This window comes from Dicentrarchus labrax, unplaced genomic scaffold (assembly GCF_905237075.1).
Source record: "Dicentrarchus labrax unplaced genomic scaffold, dlabrax2021, whole genome shotgun sequence".
NCBI lineage: Eukaryota > Metazoa > Chordata > Actinopteri > Moronidae > Dicentrarchus > Dicentrarchus labrax.
In genome coordinates this window covers 14,043,101-14,059,692 of record NW_026136711.1, presented here as the reverse complement: position 1 = coordinate 14,059,692, position 16,592 = coordinate 14,043,101, and the positions used below count along the sequence as shown (strand labels likewise).

At 40.7% G+C, this 16,592-nt stretch overlaps 1 protein-coding gene across 1 annotated transcript; it reads right to left on the bottom strand.

Annotated features, from left to right (window-relative positions):
• Positions 1 to 399: 399 nt before the first annotated feature.
• pcsk1 (proprotein convertase subtilisin/kexin type 1) lies at positions 400 to 15,098 on the bottom strand. The gene is made up of 14 exons (XM_051415723.1): positions 14,508 to 15,098; positions 12,878 to 12,982; positions 12,651 to 12,773; positions 9,086 to 9,232; positions 7,901 to 7,977; positions 6,994 to 7,082; positions 6,131 to 6,303; positions 5,545 to 5,757; positions 5,318 to 5,418; positions 4,938 to 5,171; positions 3,778 to 3,935; positions 3,541 to 3,674; positions 3,134 to 3,295; positions 400 to 2,699 (listed from the first exon to the last, which is right to left on the bottom strand). Exons 1-14 carry the CDS (start codon positions 14,694 to 14,696, stop codon positions 2,277 to 2,279), a joined length of 2,328 nt encoding a protein of 775 aa, XP_051271683.1. The 5' UTR covers positions 14,697 to 15,098; the 3' UTR covers positions 400 to 2,276.
• Positions 15,099 to 16,592: the final 1,494 nt, after the last annotated feature.

Here is a 16,592-nt window from a genome sequence, read left to right as displayed (position 1 = left end):
GATGTTGAAATATAAGAGTTAAGTGGAGGACCAACCGACCGATAGACAGACATTACATTAGGGCCGTGCTGCAAGCGTGGCTAAATATATGGGATATAGAGGCTGTCAGCACCACTTGATTCTATTAAGTAGAACACAACCATCCAGTTTAAGCTTCATGACAGACAAGAGCTTCTCACTCATCTGCACCCACTTGTGTTTTGTTTTTTGCACATTGTAATAACTTGAGTTTCACAAAGTAGACATTTTACACATGCAAAAACTCAAATTCAATTGAGTCAAATTAACTAGATTTATTACCAAGCCCTATATTATAGGTGGTTACTGTTTGTTAGCCACAGCTGATGTAAACCCGTAGATTTACTGTGTGCTGCCAGAGACTCAAACAGACTCAAGAGGTTGATTTGCAGTTTATTACGATAAATCTCATTACTTTTTTTGTACATCCATACAGAAATTGCAACATAATATTGGTTTGTGTAAACAACTTTGGACTGAAGATTCAGTCAAAAACAAAAACATGAAGTAAACAGCACGGGCTACACTAAAGAATGATTAAATTACAGGGTGTATGTGAAGCGTTGTTCCCAAACATCTTTTTTCCTGTCACCTTGTTGGCAGAGAAGCGGGGCAGGCAGTTCCAAGCTGGAGGATAGAGACTCTGCATAGGGGATTCATAACTATTCATGTAATAAACACTTACACTAGCGTCTGTAAATGAATCTACGCCATGTGAAGATGAATATACACATTTATTACAGAATATATTAAGGCGTTCAAGATGAATGTGTTTGAAGGTTGCAGTACAGAGCCCCTATTCTCCAGAGTTTCTGGTCAGCTTCTTTAGTATGATAGGTCCATTAATACCAAATAAATAATACCAGAGAAGTAATATGGTTGCAATTATCTGTCCAGGATTCAAGGAACTGTTTGTAGTTGGCATATTGCAGATGATGAACAAACAACATGTTAGCCATTTGCACATTCACTGAAATACACAGAAGCTTTTTGACAGCAAAGATTTTGGCAGTGTTTATTTGTAGTTATGGTAACTACACTGACTTTGCAGTTACTGAGTGAACTATGCCACAAGAAAATAAACTGTTCAAGGGTTTGATACTGTATATATTATTTCCATAAACTATGAGGATCCTTACAAAAATATTTCCTTTAATGCAGCATTGTACTTATACAAAATTAAACAAATTGCACAAGAAGATAATTTTTTTTTTCACTTTGAATGTGTCGCTACTCCAACTGAGAGTTCCTAGTGCTCCATCTGTCATTCATTGTTACCAGAGTAGAGGATGCTTATGTTTTCTCTTTTTTAATAGTGTACTGGTACAACTTTATTGTCTCATCTGCATACTTTTATAATAAATAATCCTTTACGCTCTATATATTTCTCTTAATACTTAGAAGAGTCCAGAATATAATTCTGTTACTCTCTTGAGCTTAGTTGACACCCTGAGAATAAATCTTTTGTCAACAAAGTTCAAACATTTCAAATCGTTGATCAATTTAAAATTTTGCTTCATTTTGAATGTATGCTGACTCTAATTTAATTACTTTATGTCAGTTTTTTAAGGATCAGTTTGTCCTCTAAAGTGAATAAAGTATGTAGGTGTTCCATAATAGTGAAAAAGAATGTAGGGACTTTGTAAAATGGCAAAATTAGAAATAGAAACAAGATTTTTGAAAGTGAATATTTTAGCTGTCAAGTGTTTTCAAAACCATATTACAATCATTGTCTTTGTATAATATATAGATTATATATAGATACTAATACAAAACTTAGATTCTAAAGGTGGCATGCTTGAGCAGGCAGTGAAGAGAAGAGAGACAAGGCCTTCCCCTCCTTTCTTATGATTTCAATGCTTTCACTTTCACTATATGGAGATTCAGTTTGTAGCAGAGAGGCTTTAAACAGGTCCATGTTTTTAATCCTGTGATGGACATTTTGAAAGAATTAATTAATAAATGGTGATTGGCAAACAAAGGTAAATGGATCCGATTTTGCAGCATTTTTTGGGGGGGGAAAACAGATCTGAGTGGAAGAATTCTCTTTCCTGTATTTCTTCTCGTCTCGTTCACTCTTCTTATCCCCAATACCCTATCTCTGCTTTCTCTCTTCTCTTCGCCTTGTTCCTCTGCTCCCCAACCAACACACAACCTTGCTTATCTTTATCTTTTATCTTCTCCTCTCATTGCTTCTCCTCTTTCCTCCTCTCCTCTCCTCTCCTCTCCTCTCCTCTCCTCTCCTCTCCTCCTGGAATTCAGTTGCGGCCGTCATCTATCATCTCAAACAGGGCCTGCAGCAGTCGGTCATCTCTGTGCCTGTATGGCTTGGTGCTGTAGAAGCCATCAGTGTAGTCACTGTAGACATTGTCCTCGGTGCCCCGGTACTTGTTGATCATGTCTAGAGCCTGGTACAACATCTTTGGTGGGAGTCTCGTTGCAGGGGGAGAAATGCTCCGGCCTGGCTGCTGCTTCCTCCAGGTGGAGGAGGCTTTGACTTCGGACTGGGCCTGCTGCAGAGAAGGGGTCTGCCTGTTGAATGCCGTCTGGAGGAGACGCAGCAGGGCCAGGGAGGGGGAGTAGGGTGAATTTGAGGACTTTTTGTGCTCCTTCTCTGGTTTGGAAGGAAGGGAGACTTGTGCAGTCTCAGTCTTTGGAGGTGGATAGGCCTGTGTGGGCTCCTGTGTCACCAGACAGACAGAGAGCAGAAACGTTATTGGTGAGACTAACCCACAGAGTCGGCATCTGAAGATAGACAAGATAACTGTGTTCTATTCTTTTTGTTTTAGAGAGAAATGATACATCACCTGGCCTTACAGAGTTTTATAATATGCATTAAAGAAATAAATGCAGTCCTTAAACAATAACTGTACTTTTCCTCTGTGCTCATATTGTGATACAAAGTGCTACAGTTTCTAATGTACAGAAGTATACAAATGTGTTGGAAATTAGAATTTAGCTTGAAACACTAGCTAGCATGACTTTGGACTCTAAGTCTTAATATCAAGTGTATTTCAGTATCGCTACGTTCAGCCCTTAAAGGTCTAATTTTACATTACATCCATTCCTTTCCTCCATATCCAAACGTAAAAAGTATGTGTTTTTTTGTACTCACTTCCATCATGTCATCCATATGTTCCACACCACGGCGGTCATTCTGCACAGCGTTGTAGGGCGTGTACACTCTAGGTTTCTTCATGTGCTCTGGCTTCTCTGACGTTCCATGAAGAATCAGCTTCCAGCTCAGAATCCGACCCTCGTTCTCCATACGACCCGACTGTCAGGAGAAATCATGTTGGTTAGATCTCAGGAAGAACCGACAAAGACTCAGCAATTATACAAACCAGCCAACACATTCGTTACAGTAATGTCTATTTGCAGCACATATGACAGGTTTAATCTTATATATTTTTGCATACTTAAGTGTTCATAACAAATGTGTGTGTGTAATAGTGGTAGTCTTGCTTTTGCTACATGTAGAAATGTGAAAATAATATGTTACCAAATATGTGTGAAACTCACAGTATCTGTGATCTTTAGGGTCCATGTACCAGCAGGATCTTCTCCCCATGTATGGACAGACATGAAGTCCCAGTTTCTGAAGCCATTAGAAGACGTGTCCCTCTCTCGTTCAGCCAGCAGCACTGTACTGGTACCTGAGGGAGAATCCAAAGGGATAGATCAGTTGAGAACTTGATTATTTCACACAAAAATGTTTGTGTGTGTGTGTGTGTGTGTGTGTGTGTGCACGTCTCTAACCGGCTGGGGAGGTGAGTGTTATGTGCAGGTCCCCTCTTCTGGTGTACTCAATGCTGGCCTCCACCTGCACATGTTCCAATGAGCGGACTGCGTTTTCCTGCCCCACACAGGCTTTGGTTGGAATCTCTATAGTGATCTCCCCTGCTGCCTTCAGCTCCCTGTGGGGTGAATTAAAATAGCAGGGAATGAGACACACAAACAGCTCTCCCTGTAGTTGCCTTCTCATTACCATACATTGGTCTGGAAAACAACAGCAAGGTGGAGGAAAACCTATTACTGCTGTGCCCACTGCATATATTACATTATAATGTGTGATAGTTTTATAGCAACCCCAAATTTGGGAAATATTTAGCACATCACAAGCATACATAAAATGCAGAGACAGATTTGGATGCCTTTGGTCATTCATTTGCAAAAACAGTTAATCCCCATCTCTCCCAGACATGAATGAAAGGATTTCCATGTTCAAGCTGGCATAAAGCTCAGGGGGTTGTAGACCACTAAGCATTGACGGAAATGTAGAGCCAAATCCTCGGGATTAGACGGGGATGTAGCAAGGTAATGGGGAAACTGGGTGTTGGTGCTATTGAGTCTCATAATCCAAAGCAAATCGCAGAATAGACACTTAAAGGAACACAGAACTCAGTTGACCTTCCCTGCTGTCAATTGAAGGAACAATGTGCGACCAAAAGTTATTTCAAGGATTTTCGTGGGTCATTAATCCACAAAGCACACAAAACATCTGGTGAGACAACAGAAGGCCGGGAGAGTCTTGGCTGGGAGTTTCTGTCCATGTTTAGCAGCTTTTAGATTTAGACATTTAATCCCACTGTTTAACAATTAGCATTTATCAACATGTTTAGAGTTAATCATTGACCTCAAATTTAAATGTACCCAGCTGTCATCATTAAAAAAAACTTTTTGAGATATTTTTTATTCATTTTAATGGCACAGAAAACCCTCCCAGGCTTAAGACTTGTTGCTGCCCATGACTCCACTCAAAAAGTAACAGATGCATCTTCAATAGCACACATAGTTTACTTTGTAGGACTCAAAATGTCGTGTAGACTACACCAGGGAATTTTAACAGTTTTTTCACAAACTTAACCATGTTGAGATAGCCAAATCTGCACACACTGTATTGCGATGTGTTCACAAACCTGGGCTGGAAAGAATCATCCCTGACGATACATTGCTTCTTTTCAGGCACATGTTTCCAGGTGGCTGGGTCGGCGAGGTCGACCAGGGCTTTCGCGTTGAGAAGGCCAAAGCCGAAACGGCTGTTGACCATTAGCCCTGCTCCGTTCCTCTTCCAGCCCGGGTTATTGGCCAAAGGATCGAACTCTGAGGTCCACACCACAATGTGCTGCAGGTCTCTCCAGGTAAGATCTGGACTGAGGGAGGGAAATGGACACGTAGGCAGACCTGTCAGAATTTACTGATATTGATATAGAAGTGCCAGATTAAGTTAAATCCATTGTAATGCATTAAAGTATCACTTGCAGATTGTCAGTAACAAGTAATTTGCGGTGTTGCATACTTTTGTTCCAGTGCCAGGGCAAATATTCCAGCAGCCAGGGGGGCGGAGGCCGAAGTTCCAGTGTGAGTCTGAGTGCACTCATTGTGCAGATCAGCACTAGTCTGAAAGCAAGTAGGCAAAGTGTAACATGAAAAAGATGCATGGATTAAGATAACCTTACATGTCCCTTGAACAAAACTACCTGACATTACTTGACATGGCGTAACCTAACAGGTGTAGTTACTTACAATCCTCTGGTCGGTGTAGTCTCCGCTGCTGTATGCTGTAGCCAGAGTGGAGGAGCACTTCTCAGCGTACCACGGGGACAGGCCCTGCTGGGAGGCACTGCTGATTGAGATAGTGTAGATGCTGTCTGTGTAACCGTCACAGTCACAGTTATCGCCTTGGCGGCCACCATTACCTGATGCCCAGACAAAGATAGAGCCTTTCCCACCGCGGCCCTGCAGAGGACAAGACGGAGAGAGAGTTGAAGACGGCAAGAAATGCCAGATATGGTGTTGTATCAGATACTGATATTGCAAACCTACTACTACTGCCAAAATACTGTTATGGAAATGATTTAAGCATTTTCTATAATTTTTTTATGCTATTCGGTGTAATAATTCTAGGTGACTCTGGGATAAAAAAGACACAGTCTAATGTAAATCTTTGCTAACATTAACCAATGGCATTTTGTCATTCCTAGCAGCTGCATACATTGTCCTTATTGATTATGTTCTATCTGATTCCCATCACTGCTTCAGCTAGTAGCTCCCATTAGTCTGAGATCACACAAGCTAAAAGTGAGTAAAAACCGCCTGTCTTATTGTCTACCTTCTGGATGCCATATTCAAACGCCTTCTGGGCCAGGCGGCCAGGGCCCTCGACTGTCTTGCCATCGTCGTTGGGTCCCCAGCTGGCACTGTAGATGTCCACATGGTTTGGATTGAATCCAATAGAGCTGGCCTCAATAGCATCAGTCACAATTCCATCCAGCATACGAATCCCTGAGCAGAGAGAGAGGCAGGAGTGTTATAGCACAGTTACCTTTTCGGTTATTCATTGCATACTGGTACTGAAATTCATGGATGTACCATTAATTTATCGAAAGGAAAGTTGATATCAGACAATGCTCATTAACTCATTAAAGTAAATTAAGAGAAAGTGTATTAAAACACTTAATTTTAAGGTTATAAATATAATGGTTTTATTTTAGGGCAGCAAGATTTTTGATTCGTATTTTAAGATGCAGGTGCTTCTGGGACAATAACCAGCTGGCCACCCTGGCCCTTCAGATGTTGCAGCTTTAAAATTGTCAGCCATTGTTTAGGTGGATTGGATCTCAGTAATTTTGGAGAGTGATGTTATGCAACCATCTGGTGTAAAAAATCAGGTCTCCATCCCTACTGGCAATAAATAATAAAAGATGTGCAGGCATATTACCTAAAGGCAGAACTTGGAACACAAAGCACATGATGGTTGCTCTTTGTGTCCTATTCTATTCGAGCCTGTTTAGAAATGATGGCGCATAATTATTGTTTTATTATTTTTTACACATAAACTGCAACAGAACTTTTAAATAACAATTTTACTCTCAGTCACAAAAACACAGTGGGCACACAGACACAGATGTAAATAACGTTTAATGTGAAGCTCAAAAACACAACTCGATATTCACAAAAAGAAAAAGCTCTTACCTCCAACCTTGGAGTTGTATGCCACTCCAACGCCACATTTATTGTTGTCTGCCTGCATAGCGATCTCCCCAGCACACCTGGTCCCATGTCTATTATCAAATTACATATTTAATACAATTTAATATACACTTAATATTTTAAGTGTGTCTTTCTCACTAATTCTGTATAAGTTTCATATATTCATCAAGTCAGAACTGTATCATTGTGTGTGATTTTTGTATACATTGTAAAATATATATACATTTATACATATACAGCAAATGTTCTTTCTCATGTGCTTATTTGGCAGCTTATTTGGAGTTTCACTGCATTGTTTGTCCCTAATGATTATTTTAAACGATTTTCCTGCCTTTTTTTTCCTGTTATTTCGTAGGATGCAAAACGTTTTACAGGAGGCCACTGTATTGCTTGATTACATAACTCTAATCTCTCATAAAATGTCATGTTTAGAGCAAAAAATATTGATTGTGATGACAGGGTCATGGAGGTTCTCTGGTTGTGTGGCTCTGTGATTATTCATGTTGAAGAATAGGCTTTGAACTGTTCATTATATGGATAACAAAAAAAACACAGGGCTGTTGGCGGAGAGGAGTGTGTGTGTGTGTGTGTGTGTGTGTGTGTATGTGAGAGACAACTAGCAGAGGGTGAGTCATTAACTTCAGCTATGGTCTGAAACACTTGGAGAGGAGAAGCAGGAGAGGCAGTAAACTGAATCCACTGAAAGAACTGTTTTCCAATCCTTTGGCACAATCTGCTTTTACCACATTTAGCCAATTTGTGCCAACTTTATGCTCACTTACTAATACATTGGGAAGGATACTGCACCAAGCCCAAGCAACAAAATGGTTTCATAAAAAAAAGGAAGGTGAGGTAATGTCAGACTCTCGCTCCTCAGCAGATAACTCACTTGTTTTCATTAGTGGAGTCGTATCTGGGGAAAGGGTCTGGGTCGTTGTCGTTGAAATCGTAGCTGGCTGCTGCATCCTTTAAAAACAACAGACAGAAAACTGTCAGGTATATCTTTAGATAAGCTGAGATGATGTTAGTGTGCATCAGTGACGAAGGCTTCAAACACAGATTTGTCAGGGTCAATCTGCTGTCATGTAGACACATATGATAGGTGACAAGAGTAGACACATTAATGCCTGTCAACAGCTATCTTTTGAAACATTCAGATTGCTTGAAAATGTTTTTTTTGCCTGAGGCTCGTGTCATAGTTGGACAAACAGCAGGGTTTAAATGCTACACTGTGCGTGGTATGTCTGTCCTCTGTTTTTGTCTCTCCCATCATTCCTCTGCACTAGAAAATATAATAAAATGTACTTAGTAATAAGGTAAGTATGTTCTTATTAAACAGGAAATCAGATAAAATTCGTTATCCTAGAGACTACTTTCAGTTTCAGCTTCACAGTAAGCCTTAATATCCGATTTAAATCAGATGCCTGATTGTCATTTTAGGATTACTGCTGTAGTTATACAAATGCACGCCGCTCATATGCCTTGATTATTAAGGATGAGCGTCTCGGTTGATTGAGCCTCTTTGATTAATCAGCATTAACTTAATTACAGTGGGAGTTGTTTCTATCAGCCCTGTTGTCATACATTATTTCCTTCTTTCCCTCCCCCAACCCTCTTTCTTTCTCTTTCGTTCTTTCTCACTGGCGAGGCAGTTGCGGCTGTCTTTCTTAGAACGACAGTACTGTTTGAAACCAAACCACAGATGGGGCTTTTTAAGGCGTTTAGACTTCCTCTCAACAGGAGAAAGTATGCCAAGATGAAACCTCCTTCGGCTCCCATTCAGCCATGTTCACTCTCACCAGCTTGTAATTATCTGCATCCCCCTTCACTGTCAAACATTCTTGGAGGAAGTAGGAATACTTGCAAATTCTGCATCCCTGAATGCAAAGAGTGGAGTCATTCCAATTTGCATCCAGGAATTAAAAACCAAATAAGCTCTCTGGAGGCAGACATTATCATATAGAAGATGTATTACTGTCTTCATGAATCGCCTTGTAAGGTGTCACCAGCAGCGTTGCTAGGGCAACGGCAGACCCAGACGACGGAGGCTGTCTCCATGGAAACGGTGTCTTACGTAGTTGGAGTAGATGTCTGTGTGGTTCCACTCCAGCCCGTCGTCCAGAACGGTGATGACCACTCCTTTTCCTGTGATGCCTTTCTGCCACACGGGGATCACATGCAGGTCCAGCTTCGGCAGCGAGGAAGAAGTTCGTGTGTCTTGCTGAAAAGACAAAATTACAAAATTACACATCTGTAATTCTAACAAAAATGTGTGTAAATGATCTCTGAGCACTTCAACTAAACAGGCTCTTTAAGTATCATCATATATGCTAATAAAGGTCAGCCAAAGTCTCCCAGCTTGCACTGACCTTTACAGAAATTAATTACTGGGTTGTTGGTTTTTCTTTTGTCAAGGCTTGAATCCACTCTTATGGCCACTTGTAGGCAGATTGCTGCCAGAGGGTCATAATGATACCGGCTTTGGTGTTATCCAATACAGCAACTCTACTGATTAATTTAACCCACAAGATGCCTCACGATGCCTAGAGATGTGCTGTGCTTCAACCCACAGTTCTGGCTCGACTCACTTTCAATCCCCCTGTCGGATTATTGAGCAATCCGTCTCTAAGGCTATATAATATCACACAGCGAGCGAAGGGGGTGCCGAGCCTGTTTTAAATGGGAAATCAGCGGGGGAGAGTGAGCGGGGCCAATGCCTGCCTGCCTGGAGAAGAGTGTGATTCAGAGCTGGGAGACAGCTAAGACTAAAAAAAGATCTTACTTTGCTCTTTTGCTCTTTGCGCATTATGCACAGACACTGCAGACCGCCACCCTAAGATGTGAGTCATCCCTGTGATGTATCGTCTTTTTTCTCCCTCTCCTTGGCTCCCACTTTGATTCCCTGTTTTCACCCTATCCTCTCGCTTGCATCTCTGTTTCTCTTTGGACATTGTCAGTCCCAGCTGACAGTGAATAGAACGCAAATCTCAATGTAAATACACAGCAGATGTTCTACTTTAACACAATGTGTTTCAGTAGCCATTTCGCTGGAGAGGACAAGCTCATATCTACAGTTTGCTTGTTTTGGTGTAACACCAAATGACTCACTTGTTGATGCTGGTAGCAGCCGAGGGGGCTCTCAGTGGCCTGCTATGCATAGATTTGAATGATACACAGCATACACACACACACACACACACACACACACACACACACACACACACACAGCAATAGCTTATGCAAGTCTCTCTGCACCGATCACATATACAATGAGTGAGTGGACACACACACACACACACACACACACACACCCACACACACACACACACACACACACACACACAGATTCCTGATTAACACAGACTGACACTTGCACAGCCATGGATACCCTCTCTCTGCCCCCCCCTCTCTCTCTCTCTCTCTCAAACACACACACACAGGCAGTAGGAATTTCAGGCTACAAGTATGAGTCACTCCCTGATTAAATTATCAGGCAGTCACCCACTCGTGATAGATAAAGACACTCATCCTGTTCTCGGGGCCCAGCTCTCTCCTCCGCCACCATTACATGGCTCAGTCACCGGCCTCTGCCCCTCGTCACACAGCTCCACCCTCACTCTTATGTCGGTGATCATCAGGGCTGCTAACGTCACTGTCTTCTAACCTCTACCCTGTCCCTCATTATCATACGTGTGGTAAAAAAACGGGACAAAAGATAATGTCATCACAGCAGAGTGACTGAGGTATAAAGGTGACACCTGGCAGCTTTTTTCCTTTCTAGTGTTTTACCTATTTCTACATAGCTTTGTCCTTATTGTACAGACATGGAGGATGAATCATAAGGCTCTAGATGAACTATAAAGTATCCTGTGGAGTGACACAGACCTGGGCTGATGTGGAAATATACTAAGCGGCACTTTAAGGCCAATTCCATTAGTGTCATCATCCCTCATCGGCAAAAATGATTCATCTCAATTTGTTTTCTTATTCCCCACAAGCGTGTGACTCATGTTCGGTTAGTGCAGGTGCGGAGAAGTGGAAGCTGAATCTCCCTCTCTCTTTCCCAAATGCACTCACACAAACAGTGATGCAACACACATTAACATACACATCCTCAGGAACAAAACATTTGATGGTGACGAGCTAAAGATGATTCACTGACTTTGCCTCGCTGAATGTGATCAGTTTAATGATCAATCCGGCTGACCTAACTAACCCATTAATCCCGGTGACGTGGATTGATATATAATAGCAGAGATCATGTAATTTTGCTGCAGCTTACAACAGATTGTGGTGAATAGGTTGTGATCTCCTTCTCAGGCTTCACAAATCGTCTTTAATTCTTTTTTTCTTGATATTTTATTCTCAGATTTTGTAATGTGAGTTTTACATTGAGGCTTTTTTTAGTTTTAATGCGTTTGATTTACTATTTAATTTAGATTAATAGTTGTATTGATTGTTACATGTTGGTAGATATATGCCATTATCAATCAATAGCATTTTTTCTGGTAATTGATTAATTGTTCAACTCATTTTTTAAGCAGACTTTATCCATTTTATGTCATTGTAAATTTGATATCTTTGGGTTTTGGACCAAGAAGAAATCAGACTATACACAATTTTCTGACCATACGATTTGTCAATTCATTGAAATAATAATCTTTAGATTAATGAATAATGAAAATAATTGTTAGTTGCAATGTTGGTTTGATCTTGTACAATAAAGAAATCTAAGCAGCATCCAAAATAGTCCATCCCTTTTGCTCCAAATGCATTCAAACACTTTTATATCTACTGTAGCATGTATGTGCTGTGGACAGCGGGGCAGTCGGCAAGTTCACTCTAAGCTTATGAATGGATCAAAATCAGTAAAGATGTCATTCAAAGTGGTGATGTCGGGGTCAGGACAAAGTGAATGTGTTAGTAATGGATCTAGAAGAGGATGCACAGCTGTGACAAGCTACTGTTGTCTGTTACTACTTAGCCTCAGTTGGCTAAAACATCCCATTCAGGGTAAATTGGGACTTAATGCATGGTGCTCTAACTCTACTCCATCCTGCTGGATTATAGTCTCTCCAGCCCTCTCATCTCCACACACTCTGTGTTACCAATTAAGCAAATGGCTCTTTGGCTAGAACTGCTTGATAGCATGCTATTGTTTCGTTGTTTTCATGCCCCCCCTTTTTTTTGAAAAAGTAGTAAGCTCTACACATGCATGCATGTGTACAAACTTACTGACACAGTCCTGTGTTCATGAAAATGTGCATGCACTGTTAGAGGCACGAGCTGCCTATGTGGACCTATATATACTGTCAATGGTCAGGACAGAGCAGTGAACAGTGTGGAGCTGTCCAGCACTTGCAGGGCTTTCACAGAGTCTCAGGGGAGGACAGACCAGCTGCATGTAAACAGAAGGCTCAGCCATACACAAAGTACATGACATATTGGATATCAACCTAAATCTGTGGTTTACGGAGCTCAGAAAGTACACAGTGTTCAAATATTTTCCAAAATGTGCACGACAGCTTTAAATCAGCAATAAATAGATTCATTATTGACCCACTGGTTGAATTTCTCACGTACTTACTCAACCAATGCTGAGACAGGCAAGTGATATTCAAGCATTATTGAAGACTCACCAGGTACCACTGCTGGTTCCACATGGGATCATCAAACAGCTTATCCACTGGACAGTCCCTGCACTCCCCGAGTGATGCTCGCTTGTTGCGCTGTTTCTCGTACTGCTGCTCTGCCCACAACACCTGCACAAACCAACAACAAGTGGAGACATTTGGTTTCTTGAGTCTTTTAAAATGAGACAAGATTATTGTGCGCAGGGCAGGACAGGCTAAAAGTGTCCACTCACCCGGTCATCCTCCGACAGCCGTCTGGTGATATGGCTGGCACTTCGTTTCATTCTGCTAGGATGATTGCGGTGTTTGAACAAGAAATGGTCTTCCAGGGCCCCAATCTGCAGAGAGGAAGACAAGAGACTGAATATTCCCCAGGAAATGACATAATACCAACCATCTGGTCACTGAAGCCTGTTCTGCACGTCTAGAAACATTATTATCTCTCACGTGCGCTCATTCAGGCAGTAAATTTCACCACAGGGTTATATCTCAATTTCTGCCCTTTATTTGATCTGTTATAAAGTGTGTGGTGTTTTTATGAAGCGGATAGTAAACTACATAGTTGGAAATCAGATAATTATTAGACACGCAGTCTTTACAGTTTTTATTTCCATGAACTGAAAAGCTAATGTCATTAGTGGAGTAAGAAAATACGGAAAAAACACTTGAGATATTGTATCGATTCTCAAAAACACTGTATCGGTTTTTGTGTTAAAACCTTCAACCGCTAGATAGCAGTGTTGTAAACATAAACCGGGGACTATAATGTTGGATGTTACAAGGGCTGTAATAAATACAAATACAGATTCCACTGTTTTGGTTGTATAAAAGTGTAAACATTTTTTAAACTCAGATTTCATGCATATGGTGGTGTGTTCTTTATACTATGACAGTTTTCCCAGAATTAGATTTAAAATCACAATATATCGACTGTATCATGATAAGTTGTGTATCACCAAAGTCTTGGCAATACACAGCCCTACACTAGTATGCTTTTCTGTGGATGCATTACATGCATCCTTAGTTAAAGCAGAGCAAATTATATCCACATTGATGCCACAATCCCCATTACACTATTGAACAATGCAAAGTATACGATTTTTGATGACATCTAGCTATTGTTCTCTTGTTCTTTTAGAGGCTTGACGCTTTAATTGTGAATCACTCTGAACATTAGTGTCTTCTAAATGAATGTCATCTAATATAAAATCTGATTTTGAGTGATGAAGATGATACACTGATGATATAATGTATCTCAGTATCCATGACACCTGAAAGTTCAGTTAATCATTGATCTGCTGCTATTCAGAGCTACACAGATACAAATTAATGAAGTGTCCAGCCTAGACTCTAATGTGTTTGTATAGGAGAAGACAGCATCGGTCAGTCTAAAATGCTGGGAAAAAACAGAGATGTAGTACTGGGAAATGAAAACCGAGTCATCAAAAGTGTGTAAACAGTGAGTCATAGATTAATTAACCCCCCCACTCCTTTAGGTGCTGAAAATACAATGTGTGCTTTTGGGCTATCATAAAAGCAACGAGTTTCTCAGTCTAATGGCCTTATCAAGCAAAGAATAATTGATACAGCTATTGCCTCCTTTTCTATTACAACACAGCCCACAACTGATATTGCAGGCTGCAGGCTTCATTAACATTTCATGATTTCATTTTTGCTTTTACGGCTGCTGTTACATTAGAAGTACAATTAGACTTTTACAGCATCATTAAGGCCCCAGTTTGCTTGAATATCACGCCAAATAAACAATAGGTCCACTCATTAAAAAGCTGCCTTTTGTGATCATTCTAAGCTTCTTTTTTTTCTTCAGCTCGCTTGAAACCGCTGCGGGGCGTTGGTGCCTACCTGCCGAACCAGCTGGTAGTCCAGCTCTTTGGCGATCAACTCTGCAGCGGCCAGTCCGCCTGGGATCTCCACTGCCCACTCGTTCAGGTACTGTCGGTCCCTGTATGAGGACGCCAGAGACCGGGGAACCACGGAGCAGAGGATGGCAAAAACACAACACATCACCGCTGGACGACATCTCACTTCCATCTCAGAGGAAATTCAACCAGATGAAAAAAAATCTAATAATGTGCCAACAGCTGAGATGCTCCAAAGAAAAGCAGCCAGAAGTCCGAGATTTAAATGTTTAGTGGCGATAATAAAGAGATCTCCCTGCTCTCTGTTTATTCCTTAAGAAACAGCTGGCTGAGGTGGAGGGAGCGTAAAACTGCGCGTTATTGGTCCGCCAAGGAGAGGAAATACTGCTGATAGGGAGTGCTGGTTCGTGTGTTGCGTGTGTGGTCGCGATGGAGGGGTGGGAGGGGGGTGCAGGCTACACACGTCAAATTACGGATGCTCTGACGTCAGTTTGGCGTCCACCTTTGGTAAGATGTGAGTTCGAGTCCCTGGGGGGAGAAAGTCTGAACGCGAGGAGGAGGGAGAGAGGGAGATCCGACTAAAAATATCCCGCTGCTGGTCCCTGGAGGAGGAGGAGGAGTCATAAGGAAGAAACACAACAATAAAATATGTCCTATGTGATCCTATAACAGAGCTTACTTAGATCATTATACATTATCATTATTATGAATCACTGCAGCCTCCGTCCACTGTTAATCTGCGACAGACAATCCGACGCCTGACTGCTCTTCTCCTGTTTTGTACTTAAGCTTATCGAGAAACCGATGTCAATCAATAACACGCACACACACACACACACACACACACACACACACACACACACACACACACACACACACACACACCCTCTGTTCTCACGTCACCAGGAGAGAGAGAGAGAGAGAGAGAGAGAGAGAGAGAGAGAGAGAGAGAGAGAGAGAGAGATGTTTCAGCACCGCGGACAGCTCCTTGTTCTCGCGGCAGATTCTCATCAGGAGATGAGATGAAACCAAACACTGCAGTGATGGGAAAGGAAATGGGTCACTCTCCAGCAGCCGAGGAGACTGTTACAACAAATACAGAGTAAAGAACAAGGTTAAATCACAGACAAGCAGTGCCACGGTGCAAAAAAAATCCAAAATGCATTAAAAATGTAAAACGATCAGTTTAATATACTAGTTAAGCATCAAAAGTAAAATATCTTATTATGCAGCAGAATGATTTTTGTCAGTGTTACCTTAACATATAACATATAATACATTATTCTAGTATTATCACTGATGCATTAACATGTAAGTTGCGTCTTAATGTTTTAGCGGATACGTTTTAATAATAATAATGCATCATATTTTATAAACTGATCTTTTTTTGAAAGAAAAATTATCATGTACATATACATACATAATAACCATAGCCGATAATAAACTGGAACTACTCAAGTCAAATACAAATGCAGTTTCTTAAAAGTAAAATCCTTTGTAGAAAAGGATTTACAGTTTAATTTCCCTTTTCTCAATAACACATTGCTTTTTAATCTTTGTGATTATTACTGTAACGTTGTCAGTGTTCATACTAGTGCTAGCACTGAGACATTGTGTGCATATAGAAGACTGAAAATGTTATTAGTTATTTTATTTTTATCACAGAAAGGATATAGGCTATACATAAAAACACAAAAACTCTATAATGTGACTTTATTTGAAATAGAAGAAAGAAGACTTATGAGAGTTGATGATTATAAGTATGATAAGTTGTACAGTGATTCAGAAATCTCTGAAAGGTTCAGATGGTTACAAGCAATTATAATTTGGCTTGACTCGAAACTAACACATTTTTGACTCAATAAAAAAATGATAAATTTCATAAAATTGCAAAAGCCTATGATGGGTAAATATGCAGTGTTGCAAAAAATATATAAATATATATTATATTATTATTATATATATTAACATTTTTAGTGCAAGATGCAGTCCTACAAATATCTATACTGTATGTGAGATAGGAGTGATAGTTGTAAGTCAAGCATTAAAGGGGAAATCATGGTGGTTT